The 22,549-nt window shown below is 38.8% G+C and overlaps 1 protein-coding gene across 1 annotated transcript in view; it reads right to left on the bottom strand.

The window, feature by feature from the left end:
* Window positions 1-22,549, bottom strand: part of LOC107678378 (calcineurin-binding protein cabin-1-like) — a 98,014-nt gene that overhangs the window by 69,539 nt on the left and 5,926 nt on the right. Inside the window, exons 9-27 of the mRNA XM_016473616.1 lie at window positions 22,268-22,542; window positions 21,317-21,488; window positions 20,921-21,051; window positions 19,672-19,889; window positions 18,124-18,196; window positions 17,834-18,021; window positions 17,502-17,633; window positions 16,408-16,605; window positions 14,145-14,387; window positions 13,765-13,918; window positions 13,547-13,659; window positions 12,634-12,786; window positions 7,557-7,763; window positions 5,995-6,140; window positions 5,661-5,922; window positions 5,371-5,535; window positions 3,848-3,937; window positions 3,446-3,630; window positions 2,588-2,841 (exon numbers count right to left, since the gene is read on the bottom strand). Of these exons, the coding sequence (XP_016329102.1) occupies window positions 2,588-2,841; window positions 3,446-3,630; window positions 3,848-3,937; window positions 5,371-5,535; window positions 5,661-5,922; window positions 5,995-6,140; window positions 7,557-7,763; window positions 12,634-12,786; window positions 13,547-13,659; window positions 13,765-13,918; window positions 14,145-14,387; window positions 16,408-16,605; window positions 17,502-17,633; window positions 17,834-18,021; window positions 18,124-18,196; window positions 19,672-19,889; window positions 20,921-21,051; window positions 21,317-21,488; window positions 22,268-22,542 (3,359 nt within the window). The remainder of the gene's footprint in view (window positions 1-2,587; window positions 2,842-3,445; window positions 3,631-3,847; window positions 3,938-5,370; window positions 5,536-5,660; window positions 5,923-5,994; window positions 6,141-7,556; window positions 7,764-12,633; window positions 12,787-13,546; window positions 13,660-13,764; window positions 13,919-14,144; window positions 14,388-16,407; window positions 16,606-17,501; window positions 17,634-17,833; window positions 18,022-18,123; window positions 18,197-19,671; window positions 19,890-20,920; window positions 21,052-21,316; window positions 21,489-22,267; window positions 22,543-22,549) is intronic.

Genomic DNA, 22,549 nt, shown 5'->3' on the forward strand with positions numbered 1-22,549 from the left:
GTTGTTTCTTCTCGATAGGTGAGTAACACCGTGTCTGCACCACAACAGCTAAAGTCTGTCTAGTACGCTGGACGCGACAAAGCGACCGTTGAAAATCATTTAAACTTTGTGTCAGCACGTCAAATAGAACGAGGCATCAGTTTACCGCATCCAGTGTAGACAACATCACTGATTATAATGGGTTCTATTCTACACCGGACACGAGCAGCGCGACAAAATACAATAGAACTTCTATTGTATTTTGTCGCGCCGCACGATGTGATGTGACCGATGTGATAAGCATGAGTTCTGGGCCGCAGCTGTGCGATTAGCCGGTATAAACACCAGCATTGACTGAGTGGCCGCGATCAGCTCCGGTGGCCGTAACACAGGATTTAATGCGCCGCAGACACAAGCCGTGAAGCGCAGATTAGCTCTAGTCTCTACCGTCACTGAATCTGCTGTTAAAAATTAACCATCCATACATCATATCATCATGCAAAAATAAGAATTAGAATCACTGTAATGTGACGATCAAATATAGGTGCAGGTGGGTAGCGGGCGGATAATTTGAAGCAGCGGACTCGGGTGAAGTTTGAGCTCATCCGCGCATCTCTACACTACACTGACCTGGGTCGCCAGTAGCAAACAATGGAGCGCGCTCTGCTGGACAAACTAGTTATTACACTATTCAGAAGCATTTAATCTGCGTTATATGTTCTATAAAAAAAATTTCATATCGGCGGCATATTTGCTGATACGATATATCTGCGACAGGCTCATATCCGCCGATAATATCGGCAAAACGATATATCGGTCGGGCTCTAATAAAAGATTTTTAAAAAGATTTAAAAAAGGAATAAACTGTTGTCTTTGAAAAATTGCTTATGTTTGTCTTTTGTGAGTCACATTGAATAAAAGCATCTGCTAAATACATACATGTAAAGGTAGTGGCACTATGTATAATCATAATATTCAATAAATATGTCACAAATTGATCGATATAGAGTTGTTTTTACTGAAGTGAAAACCTGTGTGTTGAAACAATTAAAATAACTAAATAGTATGTTCAAATATTAAGTGGACTTCTCTTTTACTAACTTGTCATTCATGCTTAGCATTTCATCATTTCTACTTAGCCAGCTGTGTCGCTCATTATTTCAGTTTTGTACGCCAGATGTGTATCCCATTATTTCAACATACAAAATTTAAACAATTAAATATTATGTTGAAATAAGACACCAAGTTGTCTTCCTGTGTTGAAACTAGGGCTGCACGATTAATCGCATGGGATATTTAACGCGCATCTTATCAGTAAAGCCGGTTCTGTAATCAGCGGTAAATCTCCATCACCTGCGGGCTTTCGCGCGTTAAATATCGCATGCGATTAATCGTGCAGCCCTAGTTGAAACAAAGGAAAAGTCAAAATAACTAGATACAAAGTCAACTTACTAAGTTGACAATGACATCAACTACTAATTTAAAATTTTAAATTAAAAACCACTAACTTTTGACATTTTATTTTTCAAAAGATTTGAAATAACTAAGTACTTACTAAAAATACAAAGAAATATGAAGTGAATTCATTAAGTTGCCATGAAACACTTTCAAGATATAGTCGATTTACTAAGATGAAACATTAAAATACTACATCAAAAATAAGATATGAAGTTGACTTACATTTACTGTATGTAAATTAATTACTAAGTTGAAACGACAAGATATTAATTTGACTTACTGAGCTGAAATTAATTTACCTTGTTGAAATAAGACACTGTCAACTTCCTAAGAAACCTAGCACAACACTAAGTTGAGACAGCAATGTATCAAGTCTACAAAAATATCAAGTTGTCTTACTAAGTTGAATTAATGAGATATTAAGTCAATTTACTTCATTTTGATAACAGAATACTAAGTAGAATTCTGAAGACCTGAACACTAAGATTAATTTACAACAAGATAGGAAGGAAGCAGATATAGAGCACTGAGAATAAATCATGACAGCCCAAAAAATTAATGTGTATTATTCCAATAAGGCCGAACAAAACTGCATAGCTCAGAAGCTTCTACTACACTCTTGCTCAACTTCTGACCCAATTAATTTAAAATGTAACAAATGGCCAACCATGTTGAAATTTAGGTTAGCTACACCACAAGGTCAGCAGAGAATACATGATTTACTGGGTGAACAAGTGCAAAGCACATTCATTATTCGTGCAGGAATGGCAAGTGCAAATAAAACGGTGAAAAACACAAAATGTGAAGGCAATTCAGCAGCGTAAACAATGTAAAGAATGAATGTAAACCATTCTGACTGAAAATCTGATTTAATTACCTGAAGGCAAGAAATGACAAAGTGTAACTGAAGCAAAGCGAACAAAGAAAGGGGGAAAAAATGCTGAGACACTGTAAGCAATGTTGCCCATTTTCCCATGATCCTCTAAGGCCTGGTGCAGATGGTAAGAAGAGGGGTGGGAGGAGATGTTATTGTACAACAGAGCCCATAATTCAGATTTAATAGTGGTGAATACTGTAAAAGCTTCATCATCCTCATATTCCCCCGTGCATGAGTGAGTGAGTGAGTTATTCTCTGGCCCTGGTACTGTACCGTCCTGCTGCTGCTGCTGATGGAGCTCCTGCCCCTGCCTGTGCCTCTGCTGCAGGCTTTTACGTTTGATGTAATCATGGTCGACCGGAGTGACCACGTATGGGGGAGAACTCGCACCTGCCGCACCATCGCCAGGCAAAGAAGTTGTTGGAGCCACCACAGATGTGACAGATGAGGTGGTCAACGCTTGCGGACAGGTACTCATGCCAGCCGAGGAGCGGGAGTCTTCATCGTTAATGGATGGAAACTTTTCCCTGTTGGGAGAAAAAAATTATGCTAACAAAACAAAAACACGGAAAGATTCTATAAAATGTAGGGTTCTTTTAACATCGTTGCTCTCACGTCAACACAACACACATCGTGGTGCTTTTGTGAAGGTGCATCTGAGATCAACGTGGAAGTGAAGAAACTGTTTAATAAAGTAGTTATTTTTGTGCACAAAAAGCATTTCCATCGCCTCATAAAACAAAGGCTGAACCATTGGAGTCACATGGACTACTTCAAAGATGTATTTACTGCATTTCTGGGCTTTGACTAGTAGTTGTGTAGGATGTAATGGAGGGACAGAAACCTCTCAGATTTCATTACAAATATCTTCATCAAAACTCTGCACTTAGCAATCTAATCAAGTGAGGAAACAGCCTTAAAGTCTGTCTAAAATGAGTGCTGGGTTAACTTTAAGCTTGCTACTAATCTTGTGCAAGACTACAAGTGTGTAATATCAGCAATGGCAATGCAGTCTCCTCTTTTTAAAGGTTTGTTGATATAGAGCTGTAATCAACTGAAATCAGAATCTTAGTCTATGTTTGACAATTTTAGGCCCTCCAAGCTTAAAGCTTAAAAGGTTTGTGGTCATACTTGTCATTGCTGGTTTTGGCCGTGGTCTTCTCCTCTCCGCGTGCAAAGGGTCCGACGGCAGCTTCGGCGAGCATGTTGAAGAACAGCTCATAATCCAGAAGCTTCATTTGCTGCTCAGACTGTTCACCATCATCTTCCTCATTCTCCAGCAACTTCAGAATGGTGGCGCTCAGGCGGAAAAACAGCTGGCCAGTCGGAAGAGAAATATTTCCGGAAGAATTCAAATGCAACTTGTATTCGATTGTTTTTTCATAGAATTTGATCAAATAAATGCAACCTTGTTGAGCATAAGGCTCTTCTTTTAAAAATATCAAAATTGTACCAACCCCCATCTTTTGAATGGTAGTGTACATTGTGTACACAGTGTAACACAGTGTAAATGAGCCCTATTCCACTACATACCTCTAAGGCCTCCATGGCGAGGTCCGGTGGGTTGTGGTAGTGGATTTTGCGTGGGTATCTGGCTGCCTCCTCATGCAGGTAGTGTGCAGACTGGAGAGAGATGACACAAGGGCTGTAATGAGATGCGTGTCTGACTGTTGGGCGGTCAGCAGCCACATTCACACACAAAACCCCAGCAACGGCTTTACATATTTCACACAATTTTATCCACAAGGAACTAACTGAACGGTGAAAAGTAGGCATTTCATACCAGAACAGAGTCAGACCTGAAGGTGAGTTTGCAGTCAAGTGACTGAAAGTACACTTATGTCAGAGTGTCCTAATCATTCTCAAACTGTATCACTGAACTGTTGGAGTGTTCGATTTACATGTTTCACACCTGGCTGATTTAGAGCATTTGTTCAGGAGCCTGGCTAGTTTTTTTCTTTAGTTCAGATCATTTAGGCATATATAAACAAGGCAATCGTGCTCGGATCCACGCCAAAACAATCAGTCTGATATTGCCTGAATAAGTTGCTGTCAGCCTAATTAACAAAGAACTCTGGAGCTCTGAATATATATATTTAATCAGGTGGAGCAGGAATGAGGGCTTAGATATCGTATAAGTGTGCGTGTTAACAAAAGATTCAGTTATAGCCACAAATAAGCCCATGGAGCTAACTTGAGTCAAATCCCAGAACATAAAGAGATGCACTCTGACCAATGAGAGGATAGTTTTACTCCGGGTACATTTATGCAATAACAATGCACTAAAAACGAAAAAGCTTTTCCTTAGCATTCTTGAAAAGTTTCAAACGATCCCAATTCACACAGATCCACGAAAACAGCTAAAATGCTGTATTATGTATGCCAGGCCACTAGATGGCAATGTCACTTTGTAAAGACACTCACACATGCCTATAGACTGAACAAGTAATACGCATGTGCATGATGTTTTTGTATTAACATGAAGATGATAACGGTATCATTTTCAAAAACTTGCACTTTGAAACCATTTTCAAAAGTCTGCACTATGAGGCCCTCAAACGCTTTTGTCATGTAAACGCACATAAAAACACAAACCGTTTTTCCGTTTTTAGTTGAAAACAATGTCATGTAAACACCCCCTCACATGTGACACATTATGGTATGCTTTGATCCAAACTGACTTAATTAAACTTACTCAACTGGCTTAACTAAATATTGACACTATTGTCTTTAAGAGCTCTTTTACAGCAAAATTTGAATTATCTTCATAGCTGCATTTCCATAACTTCCATAACTAATTTCCATAACTGATTCCGCTGTTTTCCTGTTTATCTCTGTGAAGCTGCTTTGACACAATCTGTACTGCCTAAAGCACTATAGAAATAAATGTGACTTGAATTAACTTGCTAAACAAACCAAATTAAGCTCCTGTTTTAGAACAAAGCAAACAACCTACAGGTCTGAAAATGCTACTAAACAAGCCTAGTGATGGATGTCACACATTCTCAATAGCCAATCAGATTATCCACCAGGCCAGCTGTAGCCTAGCTCATCACCATTTTGTACAGCTGCAGGTAGCCTTTGGGCGGCAATTTGCGCTTCTCAGCAATCTTCCCCAGCATGTAGTGAATGAGCCACTCCTCCTCATCGCCGTCACAGCGAGAGGCGCTCTGAAAACACTGCGACGCCATCTCCAACATCGAGTCTCTGCGCTCTTCCATCTTTAAACACAAACAAACAGTAGCTGACACAAATCCTGAAACACAGAGTCTCTTATTTCTAGTTTAACACACACTCATGGCTCTCTCGCTCTCAGATGAGTCTTCATCTTCACAAACAGAAGTACCTGTTTGATCAAGTCAGGAGGAAGTTCGTGTTTCCATTGTTTGAGCTGTCTGGAAGCGAAGGAGTGCAAGGCATAGGACATGGTACCATACTCGATCCATAGGGAGAGGTTGGAGCCGTCTATCTCCAGAGCCCGTTTGAAACAGGTCAGCACAGCCAGAGAGTTTTTCCAGATGGGTCCGTCACTCCTGAGCTCATTGGAGTTCAGCTTGTCCTGGATGCGACTGGCGCGTGCCAGTGCCATGCCTGCCCATGAGTCAAACCTGGAGAGACAACAGTCACCTACAGCTGAATACATTGATGGTAAAAACTTCAAACGTAAAACTGTCACAGACCTGTTGGGACACATGCAGATGTCGTGCATGTAGAACTTGATGGCTTTCGACTGCTCTTTGTTTTTGAAGTGGTAGTCCGCTAGCAGGTAGTACAGCTCGTTAACCACAGGGGGTGCCGGGGAAGCTCCTTCTGGAAGCGCTGGCACCTTGGAGAAGGAGAAATGCTTTTAACCCTCTGGTGCTCCTCATTTGGGAGTCACACTTGTGATCTTCACAGTCAAAAGTGACCGGACACCTGAAATGTAACTTTTTTTTTCGCCCCAGTAAAATCAATGTAATATATTTTTGTTCAGTAATGTTTTTTCTTTTTTCTTTTGTATTTTGAGATAATTTAATTTTCATGGCACTAATTAATATTTATGCAATAATTATGATGAATTTCTGCCCATTAAAAATAATACAATTAAAAAAAATATATATAGATATTTTTATATTACTTTTCAATGAATGCAGTATTTCATGTTAAAATAGAGTCAATGCCTTTAAAATCCCATTTTTGAAGCCAGATTAGTGCCATCTGGTGGGAGTAAAATAAGAAAAACATCTGCAATTCCATGGTTTAGCCCATAGATTCATATATAGCTCTATATAAAAGGCCTATAAATTCTCTAATTGTTTTTAGACAAATACTTATTCTTATTAAGTTGTGGGTTTGGATATATATTTAGACATTCTCAAAGACAACTGTTTGTTTGAAATGTTGATTTGAAGCGTCAGTTTTTAAATTATTATTACTACAATCAAACCTGAACACAGAGAAAGCATTTTGTTACACAAAACATTAAATTTCTATAAAAATGTATAAAAAATGAACAGAAATGTTTTATCAGAGCTTAATCCTTCTGGGTTTGATCTGATTTCAACCTCTTTTTTCAGTTTTCTGACTCGTTTTGGCTATATGGTTATAGCCATACCAATTAATCTGAGTGTGTATAATTGTGTATAATTGTGTATGTTTGTGTGTGTGTGTGTCTGTTTTGCACTCTTGATGTTTTAGAGTGTAACCTCTTCATTGCTGTCCACTTCTTTTACTGCATTGTAGTTGAATTATTGCTTTTATTTTACATATTTGCTGTGTTACAGTCACACCATTTCATAGGTGTGCGTGCGTGTGTGTACGCTTGTGTGTGTGTGAGTGGATGTGTTGGTTTGGCACTCTTGATGTTTTAGAGTTTCACCCTGTCATTGCTGTGTACTTTTTTTCTGCATTGTGACAGATTTGTAGATTGTACACACAAAAATTCTCAGAATTTTTGTGTTTTTGTGGATTTCCCATTCATTTCCTATGGTCGGTCATTTTTGACCGAAGACCACAAGTGTGACTATTTTTTTACGACCACTTCGTCTGCTCGAATCATGCCCTCAATTTTTGTGTGTGTTCACATTCCAAATGCCATAAAAGTCACCAAGTTTCGTACCATTCTGATGAAGCTGTGATTTTAAAAAATTCAAAACAGAACATTTTTCGGTCAAAAGTGACCGAAGAGCACCAGAGGGTTCAGTGACAGATGAACGGATAAAAAAAGATCTAGATGAAGGGATGAAAGTCGATGAGCTCATACCTTCAGAGCACCTCCTTCGATATAGGCAGACACGTCATCTACAGAGAGCGTGGGGCCATTGCTATGTGGGATTATTCCAGAAAGCCTTTTAAGCAGGTTGGCAAGGTCAGCAGAGACAGTGCTGGTCTTATAGCTGTCAAACTCTGGCAAGGTCTTGGGTTTAAAGTATTCAAACATAAAGACGGCATCATCCCAATGAAGCTCCACCTAGATCAGAGATCGAGAGAGGAAGACACAGAAAGAGACCGGAAGAAAAGAGATGTAACAATACCATGTAATCAGATTCCAAAACAGTTTTATTTTAGTGTTATTTATATATTATTATAGTATTTATTTTAATACATTCAGTTTTCATTTAAATTTTAGTTTAAGTTTTAGTTATATTGTTATGTGCTTTTGTCATTATTAGTTTTTAGTTTAATATTTCTATTTATCTTTCATTTTTATTTTAGTTTTAGTCATTTTAGTACTTCGAGCATTTTTTATTTTAGTTAGTTGCCAATGCAATATTTCTAATTTTCATTTATGCTTTTTTGTGTTTAAATATTTTAAATTCCGCAGGAAATGCAATCAAATAGAACTTGCATTCTAACAGATATACATGAAGGAAAAACAGAAAAAACATCCAACCCAAAAGTGCTGTCCAACAATAAAAGCAGGTAATGTAGGCATCAGAAACATAATAATCACAAGTTTGCAGAAAAGAAATAAACGGTCACATTTTTTCAAATAGCAAAATCTTGTCTTTTAAGGTATACCTAATTCTTGTGTACCCATCAGCTCTGTCAGACATATTTTAAATGTTGGAACTTAGGATCTCAACATTAACGTATTGCCACTAAATTATCCTATTAATCTGCCTGCGAATTGAGATTTTACCAGCCATAAATATTTCTTACCACATACCACAAAACTGTATTTTTTATAATTTACATACATGTATAAAATATTTTTATTATTATTACATTACTTTTTTCCCAAAATATTTAACATTTTTTAATTATTTTAAATAATAAAAAATATAATAATAATAATAAATAATAAAAAATATAAATGATTTTCATTATAATTTTATTGAATTATAATTTTGTCTCTGATAATGGGATTTTAAATTTTTTTTAAGATTTACCATCAAATATTACCATGCTAATTTTGGTCACTGATTTTGCTGAACACACATGAATGGAAAGTTTTAACTGGGGATTTCTGTCAATCTGTTAGTGAGAACAGACTCTTTTGTCCCCCTCAGGAGTAACAGCAATATGAACAACGGCAGGCATGCAGTAATATCCTGCTATTTATTTCATTACCAGAAGTATTTGACTACACTGACGAGTGACAAAAGACAGAATTATCACTTATCCATCGGAACAAAAAGCAATTTCCCCGCTGGCATAATGACAATGTTTTTGGGGAGAAATGAGCTGAATGTTTATAACAGGGCCACAAAAATTGTGCTGATTAGTTTTGATTTATAATACTAACAATGCAGCATCAGATAATTCATTCAGAGAAGAGAAAGTGGCTGGAATTCAGGATGAGTTATGGATTGAAACGAACTAATTTGTTCAGAAAGCCAGGATCAAGTATCAGGATTTGTCCTGATACTGATTTTAAAAGTAGGCCGACAGCATGTGTAATTATGCTCCCTTTTAAAACCGCATGTATCCTTTGTGGATTCCACACTAAATTTACCCAAGATTAAAAAACAAAGTCAAAAGAAATGTTGATTTTAAACCTGTAATTGTATTTTTTATTGTAATTCTCTACTGTGAAGTACTGATTAAAATAAATAAATAAAGAATAAAAACTGATTATTCAGCTGAGAAGCATGCAAATTTTCATAACCAAAGCTAAAAACCAAAATCACCACCAACACTGACTTTTTTTGTGGTTTGCTTTTTCCTTTTCCTCTAATGGTGCTGTACCTCACAGCTCCACAGACTAAGCACAGTTCAATATTTGCTAAGTGCCTGCAAAAACATAAGCAGCATCTACACCGCATGGTCTGTTTCCGCCAGAGACACCGAAACAGATGCAGAACACCTCAGTGTTGTACTTTGGTGGTGTGTACAGCATTTCCTGTGTACAGAGCAGTGCTGTATAATGGGTGTTTGTGGGTGGCTAAATGATCAATGTGCCTCCTTGCTGCCAAAAGATAATCAATCAGTGAATTATTGCCGAATCAGACTGCCAGCTCATCCTATCCAACATCCACCTACCTTCATTAGCACAGGGACAGTTCTCCTTCTCTCTTTTTAAAGCTTCTTAGATCTTCGAGACATAAAATAAAAATGTACACAGGAGACTTTGGAGTCATGTTTGGGAGTAACTAAAGTCAACACTGTTGACTTAACTACACTTTTTGGTAGCAGAACATAGCCAAGCTAAAATATTACAGCTTTATTTACAGTTTTATTTCCAACGCGTAATGGGTTAGCTTGACAATACTCATTAATGACACATTATTTTGCATAATTCAGTGCTGTTCAGTGGGCAGAAAACATTGAGTGATCGCACAGAGTATATTGAGCAAGAAGAGGCACAGAAAAGCAAGTGAATCAACCACATTCTCCTTCACTGTCTTCGCTATCAAGCAGAATTTGGAAGTTGATTCAGTTTAATAAATTCAATCAGATGGACTGATTTTGTGAAAAAAGTCTGCTTGAGTCTAAATTGTTCCTAAATCAGCACAGACCTGGCAAAATATTACATTAATATCTGGGTCACAAATCAAGAATGCTCTGCCTGTGCCCAAAAAAAAAGCCATTCAGCCTTTTTGATTTGCGTAGACATAAACGAATTTAGGCCATTACCATCAAAAACAGAACTAATCCACTGCGTCCTCAGTGGCTCTGATGTCGGGAGAAAATGAAGATGTTCACTTTTACATCCAACTACAAAACACCTGCATTGCTTACGAGAAAATGGCAGACAGTGTACAACTGGCTGAGGGCGGAGATATGCTAATATGGGACAGTCTGTCAGTGGTTGTGGGCGGGGCCTGAGCAATATGACATCATTCTGCTCAGAAAATCAAAACGGCTTGATAATTGAGACTTTTTAGTTTTTTTGGTGGGTTAAAAAAAAAAAAAAGGAGTGAATGGATTTTTATAGGGATGCTCCGATCAGGATTTTTGCAGCCGATACTGAGTACCGATTTCTTGTCATGGGGATCGGCCGATACCGAATCTGATGCTTCAAGCTTTAGACTGTTTCATCGGGCGCATGCGCCTGGCCCGAAGTTAACTTCCGGTCTGTGTTTGTTTATCAGTCTGGTTATAGCGCCGGCTACAAACGCAGTTAAAGTTGATGAGTAAACTGAAGTTGGGCTCAGGTGGTTGTGCTGTGGGACATGTTTCCCATACATTTATTTATTTGTGGCGCTCACCACAATATCAAAACTGACCGATTTTCCAAAAGCTATTTTTAACCAAGCAGTGCGGAGAGCCGCTTCAGAAACGTGCCGCAGCTGGCTCATAAACACAAGCACTGACTAGAGCGGCCGCGATCAGCTCCAGCGGCCGTGGAGACGTAACGCGCCGCAGACGCGTGCAGTGAGGCGCAGATCAGCTCTAACGTCACTGAATCTGCTGTTAAAAATTAACCATCTATTCATCATATCATCATGCAAAACATACACGACAAACAGCGAATTTTTCATTGATTCTCGAAACGTCATAGCATTTCCATACCGGCGATGACATGACTGCGGCGCCAAATCATTTATGTCCCCATGCATCATGTACGTCATCACGCGTTGACGTCATCAAATTGCGATCGATCATTGTAGGGTGGTTGTGTCCACACACTGCTGAGACACATTTATATGCAAACACCACGTAAAAGTGAGCTTTGCATCCGATGCCCCCTTTAAAGGGTTATTTCACAAAAAAAATTTAACTCAAGTCATAATTTACCGTACTTGCTTGCAACAAACTTATTGGTTCTTGCATGTCAAACTTATTGGTTCTTGCATGTCAAACAAGCAAGTTTGTGCTTACGTTTACCATATTCGATGTTTATATGTGAATAAAAAGTCTATCTGTTCATTATATAAAGTGATCATGTCTCTTCAGAAGACATGATTAAATCACTCAAGCAAGTTCACATGGATTATTCTTATGATGAAGCTTGAAATTTTCAGTTCGTGTGGAGTTTCAATAGATGGACAAGAATTATGAGAGAACATTACAAATATATTCATTTAAGTTCTGTCAAAAAACAAAAGGCATTTGGGCGAGTAAATCATAACAATTTTCATTTTTGTGTCAACTATCCCTTTAAAGAGGCTGCACTGGCTACCGGTTGCTGCTAGCATTAAGCTCAAGATATTAATGCTTGCATACAGAATGGACAAATGCCACGCACCCTACCTCAACTCACTCTTACAGGTCTACATCCCCTCCAGAAGCCTGAGGTCGGTGAATGAGAGGTACCATGTCATACAAAATTATTTTCCAGAACCTTCTCATTCACTGTTCCTTGTTGGTGCAATGATCTTCCTAACGCTATCCAGACAGCTGAAATCCCTGACAATATTCAGGAAACAGCGTAAGACTCATCTCTTCCATGAGCACTTCATGGCATCCTGCTGAATCTTAAAAAAAACCCTCTATGCTGTTACTATTTCTTATATTCCTCCCTGTCCCCGCTTGTACTATTCTAGACATTGGTGAAACTTTGTACTGCTAGCATTTCTCATGTTATTGCCTCGTTAAGATGAATCGCTTGTTGTGTTCCTCATTTGAAAGTCGCTTTGGATAAATGAGTCTGCTAAATGAATGAATGTAAATGTAAAACAACATTCAGTTTCACTTTGTTATGTGACATATTTCCAAGCGAAGCAGGACAATATACAGGGTTTTATTAGTGATGAATACTATTTTACTTTGTCTGCATTGCCTTGGTTATCTGAACAGAAAAGTTTTCAGATGCAGAGTAGGTTATTATTTTGATGAAAGTTTTTGAAAACAACATTTTTTATATCTTGCATATACTGATGAATTGTGCACATAAGTGACATTCAGAAAGTTAATTGTTTAAAATATGCTCATATAATTTGTCAGTGTGTTACCTGTGGGGCAGAATGCTCCTCCAGGTATCGGGCTTTGCTCTTCTTGCTCGGGTAAGCATACAGGCAGAAGAAACACTGCTCAAGTGCCGTCTCCAGATCTTCTTTATATGGCAGATTCTCATGTCCTGTGAGCTTCTCCCGCAATACACGCACCTGAAAACAGATACATGAACATTAGACAGCAGAAGGTCTACATTATTAAAGCAAAATACTGTTAAATGGTGCTGTGCATTTCTGTTTCAACTAATGTTCAAAAGTTTGGGGTCAGTTTTTGTTTTTTATAATATTTAATATAATATATATATGAATCCATATATATGTCCAACCGCAATATCCAACTGTCCTGAGCACGTTCACAACATCCGGCGCGTGACTTGTGTACGTGCTCTGGCATAGAAGACATAGATATGTATAAGTAGATGCCTCATTAGTGACTGTTTCTATGGGCTGCGGGAATCTACTTATATATATCTATGTCTACTATGCCAGAGCACGTACACGCGTCGAATGTTGTGAATGCGCTCAGGACAGTTGGACATTGCGGTGGATCAGAGGTAAAAAATTATATAAATACTGTTCGGTTTCTTGCACAGACCGATCGTTTCGTGTCTTAAGACCTCAATGTATCGTCACGAGCCGCAGGGTTTAATTTGGTTTTGTCTGTGTATGTTTTTTTTTACTCTCAAAGCCATGGAGCCCATTGACTGCCATTATATGACTGACAGACTGCAACGGTTTGAGTTAAAAATCTTAGTTTGTGTTCTACTGAAGAAACAAAGTCACCTACATCTTGGATGCCCTGGGGGTAAGCAGATAAACTTCAAATTTTCATTTCAATTATCCCTTTAAGGAATGATTAAAATGATTCACAGTCTGACAAACATGTGTCGGCATGATATTGAATCAGACTCACAAAAAATTTGAGTAAAGTGCCATCAGAGTTGCAGCACCAGGAGCGACGGCCCAGGTATTCATGCGCTGTGTTCAGAAGCATGAGGGAGGAGGGCAGCAACGGAGTATCATCCTCTACAGAACACAAACACACACAGCTGTGTCAACAACACTGTGAAACACTACGACATACTAAGATTATCGCAAAACTGAAATTATGTTATCTTTCTTTATTCATACCATCATCATCCTCATCTGCGATGTGCTGCCGCAGCATGCAGTCAAAGGCTGCCTCTTCCTGTTTGATGAGGCGGTACAGCAGAATCCATGGCAACAGCGATGAAAAATGAGCCTCTTTGGGGTCATCAGGTAAGACCATGCTGTTGGCTATCAACTAGAGAATGAACACAAAAACAGAAGGTAAAAAATGAGAAGAATGATCATGTAAACAGTAATATTGTGAAATAGTATTATAATTTAAAATAACTGTTTTATAGCCATTCCTCCGGTCTTCAGTGTCACACGATTCTTCAGAAATCATGCTGATTAGCTGCTCAAGAAACATTTCTTATTAATATGATCGTATAGCAACAAACACGCTCCCATGAATCCACACGGACCTGTATGAGGTTGTTGGAGAGGCGCGGTAGGTTTGCGGGTCGTGGGGTGTGACTGAGCAGCTCAGGTTTTTCAGTGATGCAGCTTTCGACGCCCTTCAGCAGGGCCGTGACGGTGGACACCCACTCCTCCTTGGCAGAGGGGCTGCTGGGTAATCCAGAGTTCAAGTGCTGTATGGCCTCATTGAGAGACACATCAGATGTCTCAAGGCAGGAGCTGTAGTCTTTCAGGTGCAGCAGGGAGCTCTGGGGAGAGAAAAAACAAAGACGCATGTGGAGTCAACAGGTTAAGTGTCTGAAAACGCCACACTTTTGTAGAATTGAGGGTTGAGGAAATGTTCGGTCACATTTAAGACAAATGGGATATTGCACACTTTTGAGTAAAGCTACTCATTATTCCCATAATAACTAGCTTTTAACATGCTTGCTCTATCATTTTGAGCTCTGATATGAATTGAACTGTTACACACAAAGTATATGAGAAAAATATGATGTGTTTATGAGACAATGCGGTAACACTTTACTTGAAGCCCGTATATACAGCAGAAAAAAAGTATTCATAATGGCTAATTATATATATTGCACTTCCTTTCAAAAGTTTGGAGTTGGTAAGAGACTTCTTTCAAAAACATTTAAAAAGCCTGCATTTATTTGATCAAAAATAAACTAAAAACAGTAGCATTGTCAAATATTGTTACAATATAAAATAACTTTTCTATTTGGATATATTGTAGCATGTTCAAGCATGTTGTGTTATAGATAACAATGTGCTTAATGTTAGTGTTGCACTGTATTCATTTTTGTGTTGCGAACTGTTATTGGATGTTCGAGTTGGATGTGAAAAGAGGCTCCGCCCCTGTGTGTGTGTAAGGGGAAAGAGAGGGAAGGAGGGGGGAGAAAGGGTGCCTCGCTGGTTCAAGTGCGGTTCTCTTAGAAGTCGGGGTGTGTACGGCGTGGGTTGTGGCCGACAACAGCCCAAATAAACACCCCTTGTACATCAAAACGCCTCGTCCTTGTCGGAGAACGTTACAATATTTTAAAATGTAATTTATTTCTGCAATGGCAAAGCTGAATTTTCATTACTCCAGTCTTCAGTGTCACATGATCTCAGGTGCCATCAATAACAGAACCATTACCAAGGTGTAAGTGTTTCATGATAAAAATGTTTCTACTCCACTGACTAGGGTTGGGTATCGTTCAAAATTTTTTGATATCGATACAGATACCTTGACTTCGATACCGGTTCCTGAACGATAGTTTTTTTGATACCAATTTACTGATGAGCATTAGCAGCTTCCAGCGCTGTCTGGTCTGCGTGTGTTCGCTCTTCCATGATCGCTGCTCTGACTCAGAGTCAGAGGTAATAACATATTTAATTTCAGCAACATTACATGGTCAAATTCTCTTAGAAGTCGGGGTGTGTACGGCGTGGGTTGTGGCCGACAACAGCCCAAATAAACACCCCTTGTACATCAAAACGCCTCGTCCTTGTCGGAGAACGTTACAATATTTTAAAATGTAATTTATTTCTGCAATGGCAAAGCTGAATTTTCATTACTCCAGTCTTCAGTGTCACATGATCCTTCAGAAATCATTCTAATATGCTGATTTGATGCTCAATGTATCAACAGATACATTTTGGATTCTTTGATTAATAAAGTTCAAAAGAAAAACATTTATACGAAATTATAATTTTTTATAAATGTAACATTAGAAATGTCATATTTGATCAATGTAATGTATAATTTTTTTTATTTCCCGAAACGTTTAGTGCATATTTTCAAAAATAATTGTAAACACAGTTTACATATAATTACAGATAATACTTTACATACTCCTGGTTATGTTATTAAATAAAATTGTTCACACCAAAATTTTTATTGTTCTGCTTGCAGATTTCATTTATGTTTATGTTCCTGTAAATAACTACTCCTTTGAAGATCATAACACTTCATAACACATAAAATAAAACATGAAATCATCATGTTTTTCATTTATTATACTGTTCACAAGGGATAAAGTACTGTCATCTGGTCATTATCGTAAAGTAAACCCTGACAGAATGATCAGAACCACAGACGTAAGTCACGAAGGGGCTTATTTTGCATTAATGACTGTACATTATGCTGCTTATTACAAAGCTACATAATAAATAAACAAATATTAGGTCACATGAATGATTTATAATGCATAAATAATAACTTTGTGATGCATTATACATACAGGCTTTGCAGAAAGTGTTGATGAGAATGCTTGTGTGATTTACCTGAAGCAGTAAGAGCTGTGCTGGTCTCTCAGGAGCAGAGCTGATGTAATCTAGAGGTTTCAGTCGTGCCGAGCCGGGGCCGAAGCTCAGTGTGGGCTGCAGCAGACGGACCACAGACTGGTAGTCTCCCGTGTCGAACAGTCTCTGGATCTCCTCTAGAGACTGGCATCGCTCTAGAGACTTCAACTTCATGTAAATGTAGCCTTACATCTATGGGGCTGGGACGCATTCACACTACAACCTCACGTGTGCGCCACATCTCTGAGTGTAACCGGTGTAAACTAGTAGGTGTGTTCGACTTGACGCGGAGTGACTGTGCAGACCGATCGGTGTATTACAATATCATGAGAGCTAAAGAGAGCAGACTTCTCCGTGCGCTTTCGAAACGCTCTCGCAGATGATCGATCTGCTCCGCACCTCTTCTAGTCGAACACACCGGCTAGTGCTGCAGGCTTATTGGCTCACTGACGCTGATGAGATTTGTGATTTTCATGAGATTGTGCCTATTTTTATAACAATACAGTGTGTTTACATGAGAAATGCTAAGCAGGTGTAGCAATTAGCATGATATAAAAGGCTACAAATAACATGTTTCTGTAACATTATATGACCAAAACCCTCATTAGATCACAATCGGAGGTTATTACAAACACACTGTGGTGGTTTAAAGTGAGTTTTGAGTAAAAGCATTGTATAAATGTTATAAATTGTCTTAAATGGCATGATGCTACAGTGTGAATGAATGGTCACGAAACGCGCGTTTTCCTGGATGCCTCGCCAGAGTCAATCACCAGCACATGATTTAGGCACATTAAGCGTGCTGCACGCTTACTGGCTCACTGACATTGACGAGATTAACCCCCTTAGGTATCGAAATTTGGTACCGAACGACGAGATGTTTTTCGATACTCGATGATATCGAGGCATTTCGGTCGGTGCCTTAAAAAGTATCGAACTCGATACCCAGCGCTACCACTGACTGATGAATAAATATCTGAACATCACTTAAGACTCTTCTAGAGTGACTCTCGTCTATGAATTCTATTAAACAGAAGTGACAGTGTCTTGAGAGATTGATTTCTTTTGTACTGTACCTCCTCTATAGAGATGGCATTGTCCACGCTGAGGTTGGGCAGGAGGACGGTGATTTTTTCCATCTCACTTGTCTGACCTTTCAGCAGACCGACACACATGTCGTAACACTCCAGCGCCTCCTCCATGTCACCCTAAAGCATCACATTAACATTCATGCATACAGGGCAAAAACTTCACACAAGTAATCATTATTTAAATGTAAACTGTAATTTCTCTAAATATACTCTTATCTATAAACAAGTCAGCACCAGTCAAGATAATGAAGTGTTTTAATATGATACAATTGGTGTTTTAATTGGCGATTCTGTGTCTAGAAACTGAGCTCCATTACCTGAAAGGCAAGGTATCGTGCCTTGAGCCAGTGAACTCTGACGGCAAAAGAGAGCCAATCATCTTCAAACAGATCTCTCTGAGAGGAGGCCATGGTCAGAAGGAATATATCTGTCTGAAAGCGGGTCTCTGGACCATCAACGTCCCCACAATCCCTTCCTGAGCCAGACATGGTCTTCCTCTGAGACACTGTAAATACATGACATTGGTGTGATTCCTTTTCACGATTTGTGAAAAACACAACTGATGTCAAACACAACACAGATGTCTGACTGTTTGTGACATTCTTACTGTTCTTGCCTTTCATCATGGACTTCTGCTCCAACTGCAGCTCCAGACAGCAGAGACACATCAGCATCATTTCCTGTTATATAACAGACAGTATAGTATGTCTTAGATGTACTGTATATAAAAGCACACTGTGGTCAGACCTGCAAACATCTATTACATGTGACTGATATGTACATGTAATTGAATAGTTGAAAAATATTCCGTTTTAAATCTGTAAGTAGCATGTAAACTAGAAACCCTCAACTGTATATTTTACTTTGTTTTAGAGTTACACCTAGGAAATAACGTATTCATTTAAGTTAGACAAAGTGAAATTCTTCAAGTAAATATAAAAAGTGCGGTTGACAAGGATAAAAATAAATATATGAATCAGGCACATCTACTACAATTTAATGAAATATTAGCAATATGCACTACAAAAACATTAAAAGTTTGAGGTCAATAAGATTTTTTTTTTTTTTTTTAAATGAATAATTCACCAAAGATGCATTAAATTGACACTAACCTTCAAAAGTTTGGGGTCTGTAAGATATTTTATTTATTTATTATTTTTAAAGAAATTCAGCAAGAACACTTTAAATTGACAGCAAAGACTTTAACATTGTTTGTCACAAAAGATTTCTATTTCAAATAAATGCTGTTTGAATGTATGTTCATCAAAAATACTAACATGTACCACAAAAATACTAAGCAGCACAAATGTTTTCAATGTTGATAATGAGAAGAATTGTGTTCAGAGCAGCAAATCAGCATATTAGAATGATTACTGAAGGATCATGTGACACTGAAGACTGGAGTAATGATGCTGAAAATTCTGACTAATTTTTTTACTTTAAAGTGTAATAATCCTGTTATCTTAAGATAAACGGTTTTCTTCATTCAGTTTATGTTTCGTTTCTGGTCTTGTATGTTAATTGTATAGGTTCATTTACATAACAGAGAGTGTCTGTGACCTAGATTTTCCTAAAAACACTCAATAAGTTATCAGTCTCTGTCTGATTTTCAGTAGACCCACTGGGAGAAATACACCAGGTTCAGGTGGCATGATGAATAGAGTTTTGTTTCCAGGCAGGTGCAAGCAGTATGTGTGCCAAATGATCTCCTGCTGAGGAAAAAACTCCTTTAAGTGAACACGTGTAGCTATTTCCTTCTATGTGCTGATGAATAAACATGCTTCTAAGTCGTTCTTTTGTTCCTACAACAGTTTTCTTTCCATCAGTCCCACTTATGCAGACTACTGGAGTAATAATGTGTTTAGCATTTGGCAAAAACACTTAAAAAAGAAAAAAAAAACAAAAAAAACACTTTTTCCAGCATCTCAAAATGTAAGTATTTACTGAAGTGCATAGAAGAATTATAATTCCAAAAGCTTTCTAAATGTGAAAATACATTAAAATGCTTTTTTTTTTTCTCTCAAACAGACAGTAGCCAAAACTAAACATATAGGTGTGCATGTGGAAATCTCCTTTACTTGCTACTAAGTGCCTCAAACAAAACTATGAATATCTTTCAAAGTTGTACTGGCATGAACCTCACAAACAGGCTCACCTTTATGTGCTGGTTGCTGGAATCTCTGAGCAGTGGATTGGGCAGCCCAGCGCTGTGTTTCCTCCAGCAGTTGAACAGATCCAGCACCACTGTGCTGAGGCCCGCTGGCCACTCCTCCAGAAATGTCTGCCCCACCACCTTCAGATACCGCATCATCAGCTCCAGGATGCCGCCGTTCTGCATGTTCGCCAACAGGAACGCATGAACGTCCTTCCGCTCTGAGGAACCATGAAGAACAGAGAGAACAATTAAAGGTCCACTGAAGTGCCTTGAAACACGCAGCATTATGCTATGTGGTGACGTAATTTCAACTGAAACAGGAAGACAGGGTGGGACATATCGAGCAGCCCCACCCCCCTTTTAAATAGCCAATAGCATTTCAGCTTGGGCCAGAGGCCTTTGAGCTCGGTAAAGCCGCATTTGACAGCTTATGACAGCCACAGTCTAATAGACTAGCCCTTTAGATTCAATATGAAACTGTTACTAAAGCAAAACAGTGATTATAATGATGCTGAGGATGTGTAGTTTGAAGATTGTGTAATTTATGTTGGTGCAGGGCACCGGTGTTATCTCTTCTACTCGTTAGTGCCGTTTGTCTATGTCTAACTGTTTCTCCTCCTAATCTGATCCAAATCGCTATACAATACAGCATTCTGTGTAGAATTAAAATTGGTCCGATACATTTTTATGGTATGCGTGACTCTGTGATATCGTGTCTCTGGACCGGAGCAGACTGTGTGCGCGCTGCGGCGGTTCACATACACAATATGAAACCAGACTTCTTTCGACCCAATGGAAAGCATATTTACACTGTCTGAATCGTTCCTTACTCCCCATATAGTGCACTACGTGCCATTCAGCATACAGAAAATACTACTTCTGTGAACAAGTGACCTATTTCAGCCACAGCTTCAGCATCTATTTATAGTGTAGGGGGCGGGACATTTCAGATTCTAGAGAGCATTTGATTGGACAGAAAGTTTGACGAGAAGCTGAAGTGCAGGGTGACGTCATCAAAATTGTTGATCCATATTGCCGGAAGCGAGAGACTGTAAGTTTTGAATACTTATATCTTCTAAATGCGAATTTTGTCATTGTTTTGGAGCACCCTAGCTAATAGATAACCTTAAGGCTAACATATTCATACTAAAAAAACTAAAAAACTTCAATTTTGATTTCATGGGGAGTTTAAAAGAGAAGCATAAAGAATTAAAATGGTGACTAAATAAGAAAACCTCAGTTTCTGTACCTGTCTCCATAGAGACAATGTACTCTGAGGAGTTGGATCCGCGGTTTGACTGGGAGTCAAGTTTGCTGTCACACTGTGAGCCCATGTTACTGAGACTCTCCTCATCTTCATCATCTTCAAACTTTTTCAATCTGGAAATAAAGCTCAAGTCAATGTGACATAAAGGAAGACTTTTTGAGAAAGTTCTTGACTTTCTAAGAACATGACTGATGTCTAAAATACAACCATGTGCAGCAAGACTTCAGTCTAATGTGTTTTCACTGCTAGGATTCACTCAGCTTGACAAAACAAAAATAGAAACCACATGACCAACAAAACGTCTTATAGTGCATTGCTTGATATGGTCAGAGCAGGTTAGAACAAAAGCTCTGAATAGATAAATATTAAAATGAACACCTAGAGGGGAGGAATTTGAGCAGGAGTTCTTGGAAGTCAATCTTCTCTTCTTTCTTGCATCTGGTGTTGCGGACACGTGCTGAGCGCCTCTTCGCCGTCTCTACGGTGTCCTCTACCACACGTTTTCTCTTAGTGCCTTTTTTCAATTTGTCATTCAAGGCAGCGTCCAGAGCTGTAGGGTGAATAGCAATAACATCATCAGTGTCATATGTGTCAAAACTACTGAAAACAAATGCTAAAGTGACTTGCTGACCCCAATCTTCTGAACAGTAGTGTATATATGATTTGGGTGGTAAAATAAAGTTTTTAATTTTAAAACAGCCAAATTATGCATACAGTGTCAATTTAATGTGTTTGGTAGCCCACACAATCAAAGTGCATTTTGAAAATAAATACAGCAATATGTAATGCACTAGATTATTAAACAATTCTTGTTCTTGGTCATAGTTAACTTGCGTTTCTTAAAGGGGTCATATGATGCGATTTAAATTTTTCCTTTCTCTTTGGAGTGTTACAAGCTCTTGGGGCTTTTTTTTTTTAATTTCAAATAGTAGGAACTTAATTCAGTCTCAAATGTCAACAGACAATCTGCTTTGTACTCCAGAATCAAAATGTCACCACAAAAAGATTAAAAATGCCTTAAAATAAAAATAAATACATGAATAAATGAAAATAGTCCACAGCACGCTCCCTGTGCAAGCAGGTGGTCACGTTGGTTATGTTGACGGAAGTTAGCCTATTTTCAGGCGCTAACTCTAGGGGAGTTGGAAAATGAGCCTATTTTCAAAAATAGTGGAGTGTTCCTTTAAGTTAGTTAGTTTTATTTTATTATTAATTTTTGAAGGCACTTTTGATCTTTTTGTGATAGGAATCCTCACATCCAGAGCTCTGCAACATTACAGGTGAGAGACTACATATATATGCATGCGTCATGTCTACATTCACACTGACCAGCAGTAGTAACCGTGGTAACGGCGGCATCCTCGGTTCCATTGGCAGCAGTAGTGGTGATCTCAATGACGTTCTGGTTCTGCAGCGCTCCTGCATCAGTGCTGGGCGGGGCCTGCAGCTGGACAAAGAACTCGGTGGATGGGTGCAGACTGGCACTCGGGCTACTGGGACCTGGAGGAGGGGCAGGGGGGGCCTGAGGTACACTGACGGGTATGGGGGGTTGAGGGGGGTCTGAAGCAGCAGTGGCAGCAGGCGCTGGAGTGCTGGTGGGCATTTGCACGT

The sequence above is a fragment of the Sinocyclocheilus anshuiensis genome, unplaced genomic scaffold (assembly GCF_001515605.1).
Source record: "Sinocyclocheilus anshuiensis isolate Anshui unplaced genomic scaffold, SAMN03320099.WGS_v1.1 scaffold112, whole genome shotgun sequence".
Classification (NCBI taxonomy): Eukaryota; Metazoa; Chordata; class Actinopteri; order Cypriniformes; family Cyprinidae; genus Sinocyclocheilus; species Sinocyclocheilus anshuiensis.